The following is a 19,677-nucleotide window of genomic DNA, read 5'->3' on the forward strand; positions in this document are numbered from 1 at the left end:
ATGGCTTAATGAATGTTAAAAAGGTTGCTTTATTTTGTAAGTAAATTCAATCTTATTTATTTTCCCCTTTATAATGTATTGGTTAACACTAAACGAAGAGTTTTAACAAGTCAAATTAAAACATTACAACTGATTAAAATTTCCTGAATATAGAAATTTTAAGACAAAGTGTCAAATGGACAATTTAGCACTAACTAACTATGCGTTAATTTTCCTTATTTGGTCATGAAATTGACAATTTGTTTTGTACAAAAAGCTACACAACAGTTTTAAAACTTCACAACAATACAACTGCACAAACCAAATAAAGACATTAGAATCAAACACTGTCTCTAACAATAACAATATAATTTCCATGAGGCAAACTCTCTAAATTACAACAATCCTTTAAAATACTCTCTTTGGTCCCTTTTTGTCATATAGCTCTTTATGAGTGTTGGGGCCATAAAAAAAGAATAGGTTTGTTTGCCCAAACGCTACCTACCCAGACTTAAGCTGCCTATTCAAATTCTTTTATTGTCCTGATTTGAATTTTTTTTTTAATCAGATAGGTATGAAGACTTCTAAACACCCGTTTCTTCAATTACTCTCTTTGAAAAAAAAAAGAAAATGCCTACCTACCTACCCACTGTCTCAACCTTTGGGTAGGGTTTGGGCAAATCAAAATATTTTTAATTGTGGCCTGGTCTTATACATCATTGACTTTCAAATGTAATGGTTCGGAAGTTTCCTAATGAAGTTCAAACTTTGGAAAACTTCGGACAAACAAAATAAGTAAAGTTAAAAAAGTAAACCATAAAAATGTTTATGTGTTCAACATGTCTCTGTTGGTCTAATTCCTGTTAGCAGATGATTTACCATTCTTTAAGATTCAGAAACATCTTTTTATTATTATCTCTTTTGTTTTAATACTAATGCATAAACAAACATTTTTAGTACTTCTGCTCAAGTCTTCTACCTGAGTTTATGTCTGAAATTCCAAATTTTTCTTTGAACATTGTTCTTCGGAAACTCTTTTTGGATATACTTTTGTAACATGGCGGGTTTCCAAAAGTAAGGTTTAGCGCATAAGATAAGAAATTATTAGTCATGTTATAAGCAATGAAAAGGGGGGGGGGGTTTGGTGTGACACTTAATTGATAAAGGAACCAACCACTTACCAACGCTTTAACTTAACTTCAAATGATTGATAGAAACATTTATATCGTATTGTGCTATTGTGTAACAAAAACAGGAAAAAAGTGAAGTTAGATAAACAAAAGTTGTTGCAAATTGTTACGCCATAATTTCAGCAAATTGTTACGCCATAATTTCAGAAGGTTTTTCTTCCTTCTTTAAATCTGACTTTATTAGGAACTTGTAGCACTAGCAAATTTACACTGAATTAGAAAAAAGAAATGGAGTTTACTTTAGAAGATTTTGGACCAATTTAATTTTTCTGAAATTTATATTAAAAAGTAAGCTTTGATATTACTTTGACTGAAAATGCTTAGGAAGCAGGGGGAGGGTATGGTTATTTGTCTGAGTTGGAAAATGATTGCAACCCTATTATGAGATTATTTTTTTCAAAATTTAACGCTATACGGTATGGGGAAAATCTGGATTCAAAATAATGTTTTTTGTTATTTGCTTGACCACAATATTTGTTGTCATCAAATTGGGATCCGATTTTTTTTAAAAAGAAAAAACCATAACACCCCCTTGAAGTTCAAACCTTGTTCTCTCAGTTTTCTCAATGTGAGGTTGTCCTAAAGTGATTACATCATGTATTTATATATTTATTATGCTCATCTTTCATAAAGGCATGTTCAAAAACAGAAAACTTGGCACTTCCCTCAGGCCTTAATTGGATAATACAATACAAAAGTTTTTTTCAAATGAAATACAAATATTTGTCTGGAGAAAACAGCAGTATCTGACATTCACATACTTATGCAATGCTTCCGTTATTACATAAAATGCAAAATGACAATACTTGGTCTACAATCAGAACAAGAATTAAACGTTTATTTTACTTTGCTGCGCCAAATTAATAATTAAATGATTATATTAAAAATGTGTTTTGAGATAAACATCAAAATGAGAACTTTAAATTTTATTCTTCATCTGAATTTAAAACTATTTTTAAAAGTTATAAAATAAAAAGGAACTATTTGAATCTGGATTAATTTTGAATTTTAGAAAACTTTAAAAAAAATTTAAGAAATGTATGATATAAACTTAACTAACTAAATAGGGTTAGCCATGGCTAACAGGGGTTTGGTAGTTCATAAAGAAGTATTAGTAAATGTAAAGTTAACCATAGCCATCTGAGCTCATAGCTAACCTGATATTTTTTCATCTTACTTTTAGTATCAGTTTTTCCAGAATTCAAAATTAATCCAGATTCAAACATTTTTTTTTTCACATTGCTTATAAATTTATGTCTTTATATGATATAGATTTGCAGGTTTTGTTTTCATCCCTTGTAAATTGAATATTTATGCTTTTCATAACAAAATATGCATAAAAACACAATTTATTGTTTTGAAAACTTTAATTTTATTTTCTTCAGGAAGATCATTAAAACTAATGAGCATATTGTGTAAATGATAGCACTGAAGTAGAAAACTTGAAACATTCTTTTGAATTGATTGGGTTTCCTCTTTTGTCTTAATAAAAAAAAAACTAAACTTTTATCATATCACATCCACATCTTAGGAGTGATTTCTGAAATCCCAGAAACATGCCCAAACATACAAATTAGGCATAATCTTTATTATAGATTTTTCATTTGTAAATTCTTTTTTGATGTGTTGCATGATGGGTAACATTAGAATGTTGCATGATGGGAAATTTTTCACAAAACCAAAACAGGAATACATATTACAAAGCAGTGAAAAGATTTGAAAAAAAACATAATATTAAGGGAGAGAAGATACAAAGAAATAACGGGTGATGGTTGATATATGTAAATTTGGCAACAACCCAAAAACAAAAGATAGCAAAATGACATTTATAGGTCAGCATACAATTTCCACTGAAAGATATGACTTAGTTTAGTGCCTTAATACATGTTAAACATCTGTTAACTCCTTTAAATGCTTTATTCAAGTTTTTTTTCAAAATAAACTATTATTAATGAGAATTTCCAGTGTCAGGTCAACAGTTTCATGGAAAATTTCTTTAAAATAAAAAAAAAAGACTGACAGTTGGCAGGTCTGCCCTTTAATTTTATTTCTAATAAATGATTAATAAAATAAATCTAAATATGATGTTTTTTTGGGACTATTTACGTAATTTTAGCTTCTCAAGCTAAGCCTCTTTTTAAGGTTAAATGTGACAGTTATAACATGTTAATTACATTATAGATCTTGACATTTCTGTACTTTGTTCACTAACATTATTGTAAAAAGAAGTAAAATGAAATATCGATGTGACATTTTTTTAATCATACAAGTGATTTCAGCCACTAGTATCTTCTATTATGGTCCAATTTATCAGTTATATATAACATGTTTAAGACAATACTTAGGAGAACACTGTTTTGTATTTAAACCACCTATGGCATCAATTAGTGATTACCAACTTACTTTTTAGCTCACCTGGCCCAAAGGGCCAAGTGAGCTTTTCTCATCACTTGGCGTCCGTTGTCTGTCGTCTGGCATCCGTCGTCTGTAAACTTTTACAAAAATCTTCTCCTGAAACTACTGGGCCAAATTTACCCAAACTTGGCCACAATTATCATTGAGGTATCTAGTTTAAAAAATGTGTCTGATGACCTGTCCAACCAACCAAGATGGCCACCATGGCTAAAAATAGAACATAGGGGTAAAATGTAGATTTTGGCTTATATCTCTGAATCCAAAGCCTTTAGAGCAAATTTGACATGGGAAAAATTGTTAATAAGGGCAAGATCTATCTGCCCTGAAATTTTCAGATAAATTGGACAACCAGTTGTTGGGTTGCTGCCGCTGAATTGGTAATTTTAAGGAAATTTTGCAGTTTTTGGTTACTATCTTGAATATTATTATAAATAGAGATTAAACTGTAAACGGCAATAATGTTTACCAAAGTAAGATTTACAAATAAGTCAACATGACCGAAATGGTCAGTTGACCCCTTAAGGAGTTATTGCCCTTTATAGTAAATTTTTAACAATTTTCATTAATTTGGTTAACTTTTGTAAATTTAAAAAAAATATTTTACTCTGTAACTAAAGGGCCAAGTTTATTATGAATAGAGAAAATTGTAAGTAGCAAGAATGTTCAGTAAAGTAAGATCTACAAACACATCACCATCACCAAAACACAATTTTGTCATCAATCCATCTGTGTCCTTTGTTTAATATGCACATAGACCAAGGTGAGCGACAGAGCCTCTAGTTTTAGACACCAATAACTTTGTCAAACCTTCATGCAATTTTTATAGACAGCACTTTATTAGGACCATAAGATAGTATCAAGGGCAAAATTTTGACAATATATTACTGGGACATGTTCTATTTTTGTGTTATTAACTCGAAGAAACACCCTAAGGTAATAGGTTTTCAGTCATCAATAAATTAATTAAAACATCATGGAAATTTTCATGAATAGGAATGAAGCCTTTTTTTGGTAAAAAAAAAAATAAACAGTATCTAGAGCCAAATTATGATATTTGTTTTTTTCATTTCCCATATTTTTCTGATTGAGAATAGGACTTAGTTTTTGGGTTGTTTTTTTTTGACATCAATCACTTTGGCTGAAGCTTTCTTATTTTTTTTTTAATTTGACATTTACTTAATTACAATATAAAGGATTAATTTTTTGTACATGATTTTGTTATATATATAACCTTTATGAAATTTTATGACACTTTGACAATTTTTTTGAAGATAAAAGATTAAAAAAAAGCTTAAAAACATATTTAATTTCATATTTAACTTCTAAAAGAGGGACGAAAGATACCAGAGGGACAGTCAAACTCATAAATCTAAAATAAACTGACAATGCCATGGCTGAAAAATAAAAGACAAACAGACAAATAATAGTACAAAAGTCACAGGGTATAAATGGACTTACTTTTTAGTCAACTTTACACTTTTGCTCTGACAGCAGCAATCTCATGTAAGATACAATTTTTTATATCCAAAAAATTTGAAAAATAATTATAGTTAATATAACTCTTTATAAATGGTATTTATACTTTTTATATTTCACTTACATTTTTGTTTATCTATTCATTATGTTTAATTATTACATAGGATGTTGAAATGTTTTTGAATTTTATATTCTCAACCAATATTTCTTTAGTTTTTAAATTACAAATTTAACAAAAGAACAAAAAAGGTAGATTTGCCACTCAATTTTTTTCATGGCATCACGATTTTATTTCCTCTGGGAAAAGAATTATGTGTATCGTTTGTGAACCATAAGCTGCATTTTATTGCATTTTTGATTTGTCACTGTTACATATTTTGCAATTTGTCCCCATTATGAGATGCAAAAGAGATAAATTAAGCGATTTCTAAGGATTGGGATTTTGAAACAAAATAGGAATAACTATTGGGAAATTCCAACTGTCAAAAAGCATTAAAAATTAAGAGAATTTATAAAAACAATTGAAGGAACATCAAAGTTGGAAGGAAATATCACTTTCAAGCTTGAAATATTAATTGAAATTTTTTTATGAAAAGGGTAATTAAAAGGTTTTCCGATAAGGTTAATAAATGGATTTTTGGGATACGATTGCTTTCAAGGAATCTGTAGACTTATACCAGTGGCTCAGAGCATTGCCCTCACGTTTTATTCTAAACATTAAGGAACATCTCAGATTCTTATGATTGTCTTGCTTTAAAAGGTAAAAACAAACAAAGGGATTGAACTTAAACAACTTTCCTATAATGTTCTTTTCATAATCTTCATGTTTGATAATTCCCTTGACTTATATGCGTGTTTTAAACAACACAGAAAATCAGAATTAAGCAGTATTTATATTTAGTATTTTTATAAATTTAGAAACACGTCAGAGGGAATTCCCAGTTTTGATAAAATGCGAGAGTTCTCTGAATTCCGATAAATCTATTTCTGTCATTTAAGAACTGAAGTGGAGTTTTTCTTATATGTTACCGTTATGAAACTGATATTTGAGATTGTACTTCCATAAAGAAATAGAGAACCATCTAGGTCGTTTAATAAACATTTAATATACGTTCTTGCTCCAGGGTTTGTTTTGGAAATTATGCGCATGCGTATAGTTTTCTTGACTTCAAGGGGTTTTAGATTGAATGGTTGCTCTGGATTCTCCACTCAATTAATTAATTTATAACTCATGGGATCTTTTCTATGTATGTCTGCTATTGAAGGTTATTGTTGTTGCATAATTTTAAATCATATGCATCATTTAAATTAAAATAAATGTAGTCCTCATCGTAGAACACCCCTTCAGGCGAAATGGAGTCTTTTATATTATTGTTTTGAGTTGTCTCCCTTCCGGAAGTAACTTCCGTGAATTCTGAATCAAAACAACACGTCGAGTATTAGCTCGTTCTGTGAATATAGTATTATGTTAAAAACAATCGCATTTTAAACAGATAAATGTGTATGGAAAGGAGTCATGATCACTGACCGAAAGGAAATTAAATATTTAAAGAGTAAGAAATGGGCTTCCTCCTAGAATTAACGTAGGAAAATAGGTGATAAGATATGAAGTGAAATACCTTCTCTCAGTATGAGTCTCAGTGACTGCTGTGGAAAGTAAACTTGGAATTGATAGTACAAAAATAAAACATAGGCCTGATTACATTGTTCATACACTTTTATCCGTGATTGGTTATTTTGTAACTATATTTTAAATGTGCAGTTGAATTAGTTTTAAAAATAATATTATCCAGCTACATGTATACATGTGTCAATGAAACAACGGCAATCGTATCCCTTAGAGCAATCTGCTCTTTGATTTTTTATAGTGTCAACATGCAAAAAAAATATTGTAAGTTAGACCTGATTTAAAGACATAAATTTAATAACAAACTCTTTATTTAAGGGTACAACCATTAAAATTCAGGAAGGGGTTATGTTTTTTTCCTAAAAAAAAATATTCTGATCCTTAATTTAATGAAGAAGAAAAATATTATGTTCCAGCAGATGACCAAAAAATAATTCTGAATCCAATTTTATTTTACAAAAATTACCCTTGAAGTTAAATGGTTGCTCCCTTAAGCATGATATTTATAAAAAAAAAACCAAGGAGGTGTGGTATATTACCAATGAGACAACTATCCAACAGATTACAAATGATGTTTATGTACCTTCAACAATAAGCAAAACCCATATGGTATAGTCAGCTATATATAAAAGCTCTGACATGACAAAATATAAAACAATTTTGATTAGCAAACAGACAGCCTGATATATGACAAGACATAAAAACAAAAAAAAAACAAATATGACAGACAGTCAGACACCCCCACCTAAATTGTGATCATTCATCCATGGAATCAAGGTCAAACTATACTTTTGACAAGAATTATGAATTTGTATTTATTGATAAAGTTTCATGCTATATCACATATGCTGCATACAAAACTTTTCTTGATCTATAATCAAAAGCAATGACTTATTATTAAACATTCAAATAAGCAGCAACTGCAGAAAAATACTTGCTCCTGACCCTAGCTTTGCAGGCTGGACTTTAAAACATAAAGGTCTTGCATTTATTTATAACGGAATCATGGTTATACTATTAGGATTGATAATATTTTGTGGTTGTACTTTTGTTTGGAGAATGACAGAAAACTTAAGATGGTAAAATTCAAAACTAGTCAAATGAAATGGTCCATTTGCTGCAATAAAATCAAGGTTTAAGATCCGAAAGTATGAAAATAAAAAACAGAATTGTTAAATTAGATCTATTTAATTATTTAACAATTTTCATTAAAACAAAGCCAGCACAAACTGCATTCTAATAAAAACTTGATGGCAAATAATAATTATCAACCATAGTACAGATAGAAAGATATTCACAACCATTAGAATAATAATAAATAATAATAAATGTATTGAACCACAAAACATTTTATATCAGAAAAAATAACATCATTGACTTTGATCATTTTGTTAAAAAAAAAATATTAATAATTATGCAATGAAATAGGTTGAAACAAATTTAAACTGATGTAAAAATAGGACAATTAGATTCTGTCATATTCAGATAGAAGATTTTGTCATATTCAGATAGAATTTGTCCTTGGGTGCGTTTTACTGGGCAAAATATGCTTTGTCATGAAAATAATGTCATCTAGTGCTGCTTTATGCAGTAAGGCAAAAACAGTTAAAATGGAATAATTTCTTGAAAACTTTATTATCAGAACTGTCCTCATTGAGAATGTGAATAATGAAGAGTTTCAAATCCTCAGTTTTTGTCTTTAGATTTTTCCTTTGATTGGAAGGTAAACTTGATTTTTTGTTCAAACTGTGTCAAATTCCTAAATTTCTGAGTTTTCAAGAAATTATTCCATTTTAACTGTTTTTGCCTTACTGCATAAAGCAGCACTAGATGACATTATTTTGATGACAAAGCATATTTTGCCCAGTAAAACGCACCCAAGGACAAATTCTATCTGAATATAATAGAATCTAATTAAATAATGAAAAAATAGTGCTTTCAATACACTTTTAGGCCACATTTTCGCCAACATATTGTCAGATTTGGACTGGGGATAAATTTGTTATCAATGTTCCATATCTGTAGATATTGATATGAACGTAGATAACTTATAATTATCTCCTCTCCCTTGTAGATATAAAACATATGGTAGGTGAAACATAAAAAGAAAGGTGGTGCTTTTTAACAATCTTTTACAAATTATGACATGGATGGAGAGTTGTCTCATTGGCACTCATACCACATCTTCTTATATCTATTTGAATTACAATGTATAACCATTTTGGTTTCTGTGATATAATTTATCCAGGTTTTTGAATAATCGTTCACGGTAGTTCTGCATAAACTGTGCCCTTGTGTTTAACTTAACAATTGTTTAATCCTATAAAGAGTAATATTACGAGAACAGTTTTGTCTTGAAATATGATTGTACCATATTGTAAGTTTTGAGTTGTGTTTTGGGAGCAATATAATATGTCTTATAATTGGAGGAAATATTTTGTAATATTTTTGGAAAGTGTCAATAATATGTGTAATAATTTTATGGGAAACTGTCAAATTATGCAGGAGATTATTGGCAGTAAAAATAAAACTGCAATAAAATTTAGTATTAATACAAAGCACTTGTCAAACAATCGTAAGCGATCAAGGAAAAGTTCGTAAGAAGTTGAACAATTAGCAAGATTTAGAAATTTTTATGTTTTATTTTAAAAAGTCTAGTTCTTTTTTTTCCTCCATGTTATTAGTTTTACTGCAGATGAGGGGGATTTCCGCTGTTTCCAAATTTGGAGAAATGACAACTTGTTTTAAAATTCTGGGATTTTTTTATGGGATGCATAATAAATAAGTGGTTTTAAAAAATCATTTATTAAACTTGGGTGTCAAAACACCTTTCTCCATCTCAAGGTCATTAACTAATAAGGTATTGAATTAATGTGTGAGTGTTAATCAAATTTCAATGTTGTATATTTTTTTTTTTCATGGCAGTGCAAATTTTTAATTATCATAGAAAGATACTCATGATGACAAATTAAGAATACTGATTTTTTTTTTTTAAATAATTTGGATTTTTTTATATTTTATTATGATTGAATATAATTTAAAGGTAAAGGCTTAAGGTTAACTCATTCGCCCCTAAGAGATTTCTGGAAAATCAGGCATTTTCGAAAATTTGCAATCATATGCAAATTAGCAGACTCTTGATGCTGTAACTGCTGCTCATCTATTAAACTATGTATTGCAATTTGGGGGCGGATGGCATGGGTGGGGGATGGGGTGGGAGGTGAAAGATTTTCTCGTGGGTTTGAACCCACCCCCACTAAAAAATGGTCATTTTCCGTCTATTTTCCGATTTTAAAACGACCTTGAGAGGTGAACATTAACCAGACTGTGTTTCTTTGTCATTCAAGTATTACCCTATAGTTACAGCAGTCCATGCATGCTAACTGGGAGTATATGGGACTTAAGTGTCTTGCTGGCGAATTATTATCGTCAAGTCAGGTTTGCCTAAATGTCCGTTTTTACGGATTTTTGACAAAACGGTGACCTAGATTTTACAGACTAGATTCCCATTGGCCATATTATAGCTCTTTGTGTTCCTATACCACCTATGCATGCATTTACGATAATAGTTTATACCTACAATGACTACCAATTAAGTAGTGGCCATCAAAAGATGCCCACCCCCACCTGATTTTGGCTACTTTTCAAGTTTTTCCGATTTTGAACTCTTAAACGGCTTTCAACGTGCCATATTTTCATAAACAGACGTCTGAGAAGAGTTTATGGACCATGAACTGCTTGGTTGAAGTCCCTGCTTTCATGACAGTTCAGGTGGGGCAGTTCAAAAAAGGTATGGAGGGTCATACGGGCCATCAAAGAATGGTTGTTGCCATGACGCCTATAGGCGTCATTGGGGGTTAATGGGTTAAGGAATATGACCAAGTCAACCTGACATCTGTTAAGGCAGGATAGGGCTTTAACCTTGCATTCAATCTTCCCTATTTATGGTCAAACTCTTGTGTATGGAGAAAAGATTTCTTAGTTTTAAGGTCAAGGTCACAACTTGGAATACAAGATTGAATGGATGCATATGGAGTTAAGCAAATCTGTTCTCCGCACCAAAGACTTTGCTTTTAACTATATTGTTGAAAATAGCATTGTATAAACTGCATTGAGGCACAGTATAAACACATTCTGTAATTTTTTGTTGTTACCTCCAAACTACCTTAAATAATTTCAAATGTAGGTTTTACTGTAATTTGATAATAAAGAGAACACCAGTTCACAGTGAAACTTGAAAACAGCAATAAAAGAATACAAACAAAGAGAAATATCAAAATAATAAATATTTTATTGCCTTGTATATGTTATAATATATATAATTTCAAACTTAAAAGTGTTAACTATTACATATGTTTTTAATAATTTTTTAGTGGAATAATAAATGAAGAAAAAAAAACATTTATTAACCAAGGTGTGAAAATCAATAGTGTTGTATGCCAGATATCAAGACAAGGTGATTGTGTGTAATGATATATTTTTTAAAGTACTTTTTTGCTAAGTGCATTTACATATTGATTCTTTGTAGACCTTTTTATATATCTAACACATTCATAAGTAGTTGATAGTCTTTGTTATGCATCAAGAATACAGTGACCTATGTTTTTTTTTCTTACTTATCTGCGTCTTTGGTCACAATAGTGGATAGCTGTCTCATTGGTTACCAAACCACATCTTCTAATTTTTAAATGAACTTCAAGATATTAAGTAACTCGAATAATTCAAGCCCTTTCCATGTCCGATTTTCTCCCACAAAAGGGCTTGAACTCCTTATGATCATTGGCCGCGTCGCCTGCTCTCTGTGAGAGAGAGCCAATCTGCATGGATGAGGATAATGAGTCTGCGCAACTGTCTTGTAATTGTCTTACCAAACACGTGTGTTCAATTAACACAAATCTGATAATAATTAATTAACACCAATTAACATCAATTAACATCAGTTTACATCATTTAACATCAATTAACATCCGGAACTCCTCCTTCTTTAGCTGCCAATTTAAATCAAAATTCCCATATTGCATAGCGGTTTAAATTTTCCGGTTGACGGTCTTGTTTGAGGAAGAGTTCAGGCGTTCATGTAGCCTTCGTAGATCAGCGGAATATAACGACTGAATTATTCGGGTTAGATATTAAGAAAAAAAATTAGTGACCAAATAAAATGACTTAAGTTTTGTGATGAAATATATTCAAACTGCTCTCATTAGAATCATTGGAGATTGACCCTCTTATCTAGGTACAAACTTGATTAACTTTTATAGTCCTTTCTAGGTACAAGCTTGGTTGACTGCCTTTGTCCTGTCTAGGTACAAGCTTTCTTGACTGTATGAGTCCTGCCTAGGTACAAGCTAGCTAGACAGTCGGAGTCTTAGTCCTACCTAGGTACAAGCTAGCTAGACAGTCTGAGTCTTAGTCCTGCCTAGGTACAAGCTAGCTTGACTGTCTCAATGCCTGCATATGAAAATACTAGCTTGACAGTCAAAGTCTTAATTCTGTCCTAGGTACAAGTTAGCTTGACTGGCTGTGTTTTAGTCTTGCCTATGTAACAGCTAGCTTAACTGTCTGAGTCTTAATTCTTGACTAGGTACAAGCCTGATTGACTGTCTTGATATTGATTAGTCTTTACAAGATACAAGTTATGTTGACTGTCTTACTATTTGTCTTAACCTAGTGCAATTAAGCTAGGTTGACTATCTCAGTCCTGCTTAGGTTCAAGCTAGTTTGCCTAACTAGAAGTTTTAACCAGGCATCAGCTTGGTGACTGACTTAGTCCTGCCTGGGTACAAGCTAGTTTAACTGTCTTATTAATCCTGACTAGGTTCAATGGAAAACAATCAATATTACGACTTGCACAGACACTCTATACAAATGTTTAGATAAAAATAGAAATATTCTGGGTCATTTACCTCAAAATTTAATTAGATTTTAATATTAATTTGGGGTCATTTTACAATTTTATCAAAGTTTTGAAACAAAGTAAAAGATAAAACAAATTTGTTAAAATGAAATTATTAAAATCATGTAATATGCATTTATTACTCAATTTGTATGTTTTAAATGGATTTTGTTTCCATAAAGTACAACAGAAAGGCTTATAAATAGTGTATACTTAATCACAAATGTACGATTTTAAGTTATTTTTTATTTTAATACAAGTATTATGTGCAGCAAAAACATGAAAAATGATTTTTTTTATTACTTATCACAATATGATGTTTTTATTCATGACAGACATGTAAATGAATTGTAACATCTGTCTAAAAATTATTGATTTTCTGCTTTTCTTATTTAACAAATGCACATGCATTTAAAGAATATGTTTGTTTTAAATCTTGAATATTGATTCCTTCAAAGGTTTAATTTATTACAAGTTTGAAATTTATTATATACATGTGTAGTCTAGTATTCCTGTGGGAATGAATTGTTCTCACAGTATTCCTGTAAGAATGCATAGTTCTTACAGTTCTCACAGTATCCCTGTAAGAATGCATAGTTCTTACAGTTCTTACAGTATTCCTGTTAGAATGCATAGTTCTCACAGTTCTCACATTATTCCTGTAAGAATATATAGTTCTCACAGTTCTCACATTATTCCTGTAAGAATATATAGTTCTCACAGTTCTCACATTATTCCTGTAAGAATATATAGTTCTCACAGTTCTCACATTATTCCTGTAAGAATATATAGTTCTCACAGTTCTCACATTATTCCTGTAAGAATATATAGTTCTCACAGTTCTCACATTATTCCTGTAAGAATGCATAGTTCTCACAGTTCTCACATTATTCCTGTAAGAATATATAGTTCTCACAGTATTCCTGTGAGAATGAACAGTTCTTTCAGTATTCCAGTATGGATGAATATGCCTCATGGTATTCCTATAAGAATGAATAGGCCACACAGTATTCTTAAAAGAATAGTTTGATTTTACAGAATAATCAATTCCTGTAAGAATGAATAGTTCTCACATTATTCCTGTAAGAATGAATTGTTCTCACATTATTCCTGTAAGAATGAATAGTTCTCACATTATTCCTGTAAGAATGAATAGTTCTCACATTATTCCTGTAAGTACCAAATAGACCTCACAGAATTCATCTTGGAATGAATTGTTCTCACAGTATTCATGTAAGAATGCACAGTTCTCAGAGTATTCCTGAAAGAATGAATAGTCCATACAGTACTCTTGAAAGAATGATTTGTTCTTACAGAATTCCTGTAACATTTTGTTTTTCTAACTGAATTTTGATGCCTACATTTTAAAATAACTGACATTTTTGTTGAGTACTGTTAGAATAGTTCTCTATATATTTCGAAGTAAATAAAGTTTTATGAACAAAATAATATAACTTTAAGGAACATAATTGAGGACACAACATATTTATTAGATCAGTGTATTTTGATTGTTAACCAGTTTTTACAGGAAACTTAGATTTAATTAAAAAGTTCAGATTTTCATTTAATATTTTACTTGCTTTCTTTTTATAGGAAACATCAATTCCGAAATGACAAATCATGAGCCACCAGGAGTTTTACGTCATGGGAGTACTGGTAGCACAGGCAGTTTCCGTAGCAACTCTGGCAGTCTAAGCAGTCCATCTACACCAACTAATACCCCATTAGTTGTACCACAGCCAGTTAAACCCAATAATATCAACCATAAACCTGGCAAAACTTATCAGTGTAAAATGTGCGACCAGGTAATTATAATGTCATGGTAACATAAATGAAATAGTTTTTCATGTTTTTTTTACTACTTTTTTTTTAACAATTTTTGGGGTTATGTAATCTACATAACTGGGTACTATACACGGCCAATTACGGTACACATATTTTATGAAATTCATTTTAAATTCTAGAAAACATTTTTAATTTTCACTCAATCTCTCATTTATACAAGGTTGAAAATAGACAACATGCACTCCATCTTTTACTTATATTAACTGATAGTAGTCAAGGTGCACTGTATCAGTAATTTATAACAAGCTGAATTCTTTGGATGAAAGTTATCTCCCTTCCAAAAAACTCATTTGTGGTAGGAAAGTCCTATAATATTTGGTTATGGAATACAAAAATTATATTTATTTAATGGAATCAGATTTTTTTTTTATGTTTTCAAGCTTTTTTGATATAAGAGATTTTTCTGTGTTCTCAGGTTTACCGGCTCTTCTGTCTGTTTCAGACTCTCTTTGAAGGTCAAAGTATTACCCTAGGCATCCTGTTTTTCCTACCGATAAAACTAAGCATTTTGATTTTGTAAGAAAGGATAACAGAATTGTGTTTAACCTGATCAAACAAATGTTAAATATCAAAGAATAATGCTTTTAAAAGAAATGAAAAAGGTTCTGGAAGGGTTTTTCAAAAAGGAGAATAATGGGACAACAGAAAATGACAAATAACAGAAAAATAGGCTGAATGATTAAATAATAGAGAATATTTGGGGATAAATATAAAGAATAGAGAATAAGGGACAAAATAAAAATATGTTCCAAAATATAAAAGAATACAGAATCTAAGATTTCCCCATGCAGAGCCTCATGCATAGGGTCTTTGATGTTGCTATAATTGCAAGACTTTTATGAATTTTATGTCAAAAGTTGAGTTCAATAATCAGTACTGATCAACTAGTTTCAAAGGAGTTACGTCCCTTGGAAATAGAAATTATACGAAAAATTGCATTGTAAACAATCTCATATCATCATTTCTTGTAAGATATTTGTGAAAAGTACAAAAAACTATGTAAGAGTTATTGCCAGGCTGTCTGCAGATAATATATGTTCATTGTATGGAGGACTTTTGTACTCTTCAATATTTTGTAATAGTTTCAATCTTTTTTTATATATTATATTTTATAAGTTCTATGAAAGACAGATAATAATTATGCACTAGCATTTATAAAGTTTCACCACATTTGATTTAAAATTTGGCTACAATCAGGCAATACATGTACTTCAAGTTTTCTATGGATACAGATGTACTGTCATGGTACATAGTGGTACGTGCTATTGATTGACAAATCCAATATTATGTAACATCATTACGTTATGCAATGCTCCCTATGATCACTCAAATTAGTGACTTGTGTTTTTATATTAATGAGAATTCTCAAATCATGGGAAATTCCGCTTTAGGAGAATTTATACATTTATACATAAGGGAGAGAACAAAAAGATTGTGGGTTTTATGAAGGATTTATGATAATACTTGCATTTGCATTCTATGAATTTATGTTCAAAATAGAAAGATTTATTTTTCAATTAACATTTTCAAATTTGTTGCTAAATCGGATAGAATATCCATAGTTTTCAGAAATGGGAAAGGTCTATTTTTAGCAAAATTCAGAATGAATAAGTGCTCTTAGGAAATACTTCTTTTCTTCAACATACAACAAAAATGTTAAATTTAAAGTAGACTTAAACTAAATTGTCTGATTGAATCACAATCCTTTATTGTTCATGCAATGATTTGATTTTTTTTTTAAATTAAAACAAATGTTGTTTAGCTGTTAAAGAATCTTTTGACATGGGATTGAGACCATATACAATTTTGCATTGGAATGAAAAGACCAATATATGTTGCTTTTCATTATACAATTTGCTCTTTTCAAGGGGCAATTGTTTTCATTGTTTTGTGTTCATTACATTTAGAGATGACACAAGTCTTCATACTTTCTTAATTGAAATTGAACTGAGAAAAAACAATGTGTTGTGAAATGATAATGAACATGTACTATAAATGAAAATGCTGTGGGGGCGTCATCTGTGTGCCATGGACACAGGCCTTTACTTTTATTCTATTCGCATCAAACCAAAATCAAGTCTTGTTGTTGTGTGTTTGTAAGGAAGATTTTAAAGTACATCTGAAATTTTTTGACAACCTATAACATCATTTTTTTTTCTTTATCTCATTTAAAAAACAAGTGCTAATTGGCACAGAAAATAATTGTATGCCGTCCCACTTGGATGCAAAAAATACACAAGAGATAATTACCCACAGTGGGCACAGTTTTTAAGTATTCATGTACTGCATATTCAGTCACATGAAATTTTGTCACAATCTATATATATGTTTTTAAAAAACAACAACCTTTCAAGTACATTTCCACTGAGGTGCAATAAATCTTGAACTGCATACTCTGTCACACTTTTTTGTGTGACATCAAGTGTGACATCAACAATCCGTTAAAGTGCTAATTGGCACAAAAAAATAATGCAAATTCTTCCATAGGCCTGCAGATAATATCGAAGTGATAATTACCCACAGTTGACATAGTCTATAAATAATCTTGAACCCCATACTCAGTCATATGAATTTTGTGGCAATCTATATGTTTTTAAAAAAACAACAACCTTTCAAGTACTATTTGGCACAATATCAACGAAAAACTTGTTTTTTTCTCATTTAAAAAAAACCAAACTGTTAAAGTGTTAATTGACTCAGAAAAAAAATGAAATACCTTTCACTAGGCTGCACTTAAAACATAAGTGATAATTACCTACAGTGGACACAGTCTATAAAAAATCTTGAACTGCATACTCAGTCAAATGAATTTTGTGACAACCTTCAATATCAAAACAAATCTTGTTTTTTTCTCATTTAAAAAACAACCCTTTAAAGTGCTAATTGGCACAGAAAATAATGTAATATCTCCCCTCTGGGCTGCAGGAAATATATAAGTGCTAATTGTCCACAGTGGGCACAGTCTAAAAGTAATCTTGAACTGCATACTCAGTCACGTGCATTATGCTTTTAAAAAAACAACCTTTAAAGTCCTATTTGCCACAGAAAAAAATTGTATACCTTCACACTGAGCTGCACTTAAGACATAAGTGATAATTACCGGGAGAGATCCGTTTGCGCCAAAAATGCGTCCTTTTGTGCCACAACTTTTTTCCTCCAATGCTACGTTTGCGCCACCTGTTTTAAAATTACATGGTATCATTTGCGCCAAAAATAAATCATACGATTGCGCCAATTAGAAGAAAAATGACTTCCCTCCTCCTTTATTCGGACTTGGAAACGGCAGTTTACACGGCAAATGTTTCCTTTTCTGAAACATACTTTCTTCTTACTGCTGCTGCATGGGTACTTCCTAATTTAATGTATGTAGTAGCTTGTAACTTCACTTCATTGTCCAAAAAGACAAACATTGAAGGATGAAATAGTAAAACAGTTCATAATAATTCCCGTGGAATGCTTCTGCTCCATTACTAGTACGTCTTGTGGTAGATAGAGTTTCTGCCCATATGGATGGTTGGAGCAAAGCAAAACATAATCAGCAAAAGCTTATATTTTCTTCTCTTTTGACATATCCTATATTAAATGTTCAGCAAAGCAGTACGTTTTCTTCTCTCTCTGTACATGGACTGTCTACTGCATTTCAAGTCATTTCTCTCCAGATGCTCATCTTCATGGTGAAATATCTCCGATCATATGATACTTTTTAAGCCAAAAATAAGAACAACTAATAATCATTAATATATTAAGGATTGATATGTGTACAGGTAAATTGGCGCAAATGATACATTTTGAAAATAAAATTTGGCGCAAATGATACCCCTGAAAAACAGTAATTGGCGCAAAAGGACTGCTGCCTAATTACCCACGGTGGGCACAGTCTATAAGTAATCTTGAACTGCATACTCAGTCATGTGCTATTTGTAACAATCTATATGTTTTTATAAACCAACAACCTTTCAAGTACTATTTTGCACAGAAAATAATGTAATACCTTCACATTGAGGTGCACGAAATACATAAGTGATAAGGGGAAATACAATGTTTAATTCCAATTTAAAACAAAACGGTACAAGATATCACGAAGATTTTTAAAACACATGTCTAATATGATTTGAAAAAAAAACCTCAATTTTTTTATTTAAATGTTTCAACAAAAAATAAATTGAGTTTTAAGTTTGTGTATATATATATGGTCAATCTTCAGCTGTGATGCAAGCATTGAAATCATGTATCCAAAGATTGAAAATGTTTAACAAATGTTGATCTATTTTCAGGTATTTAACACCAAGTCAGACATGTTGATACACAGCCAACAGTTACACAGACAAGAGACCAAACCATACAGATGTCCACAGTGTCAGAAATGTTTTGCTAATTCTTCATATCTCTCACAACACAACAGGATACATGCTGGTAGGTAACTTCATGTGATATGACATCATCTGTCATGTGACAGGACATCATCTGTCATGTGACAGGACATCATCTGTCATGTGATAAGACATCATCTATCATGTGACAAGACATAATATATCATGTGATAGGACATCATCTGTCATGTGACAGGACATCTATCATTTGATAGGACATCATCTATTATGTGATAGGACAGCATCTGTCATGTGATAGGACATCATCTGTCATGTGATAGGACATCATCTGTCATGTGATAGGACATCATCTATCATGTGACAAGACATAATATATCATGTAATAGGACATCATCTGTCATGTGACAGGACATCTATCATGTGATAGGACATCATCTATCATGTGATAGGACATAATATATCATGTGATAGGACATCATCAATCATGTGACAGGATATCATCTATCATGTGACAGGATATCATCTATCATTTGACAAGACATGATATATCATGTGATAGGACATCATCTATCATGTGACAACACATCATCTGTCATGTTACAAGACATCATCTGTCATGTGACAAGACATCATCTGGCATGTGATAGGACATCACCTGGTATGTGATAGGACTTCATCTATCATGTGACAAGACATTATATATCATGTGATAGGACATCATCTATCATGTGACAAGACATTATATATCATGTGATAGGACATCATCTATCATGTAATAGGACATCATCTATCATCTGACAAGACATAATATATCATGTGATAGGACATCATCTATCATGTGACAAGACATATATCATGTGACATAATAAATAGTTATCTGCTAGGTAAAACTGTTTTTAAGGCTTACTAATTTAAAAAGAA

General features: G+C 30.9%; 1 protein-coding gene across 8 annotated transcripts in view; it reads left to right on the forward strand.

The window, feature by feature from the left end:
• The window catches only part of LOC139500849 (zinc finger protein rotund-like), a 143,713-nt gene that overhangs the window by 112,695 nt on the left and 11,341 nt on the right, over nucleotides 1–19,677 (forward strand). For all 8 annotated transcript variants that reach the window (XM_071289733.1, XM_071289732.1, XM_071289731.1 and 5 more), the window contains 2 exons: nucleotides 14,174–14,385; nucleotides 18,700–18,838. In XM_071289733.1, the coding sequence (XP_071145834.1) occupies nucleotides 14,174–14,385; nucleotides 18,700–18,838 (351 nt within the window). The remainder of the gene's footprint in view (nucleotides 1–14,173; nucleotides 14,386–18,699; nucleotides 18,839–19,677) is intronic.

This window comes from Mytilus edulis, chromosome 13, assembly GCF_963676685.1.
Source record: "Mytilus edulis chromosome 13, xbMytEdul2.2, whole genome shotgun sequence".
Taxonomy (NCBI): domain Eukaryota; kingdom Metazoa; phylum Mollusca; class Bivalvia; order Mytilida; family Mytilidae; genus Mytilus; species Mytilus edulis.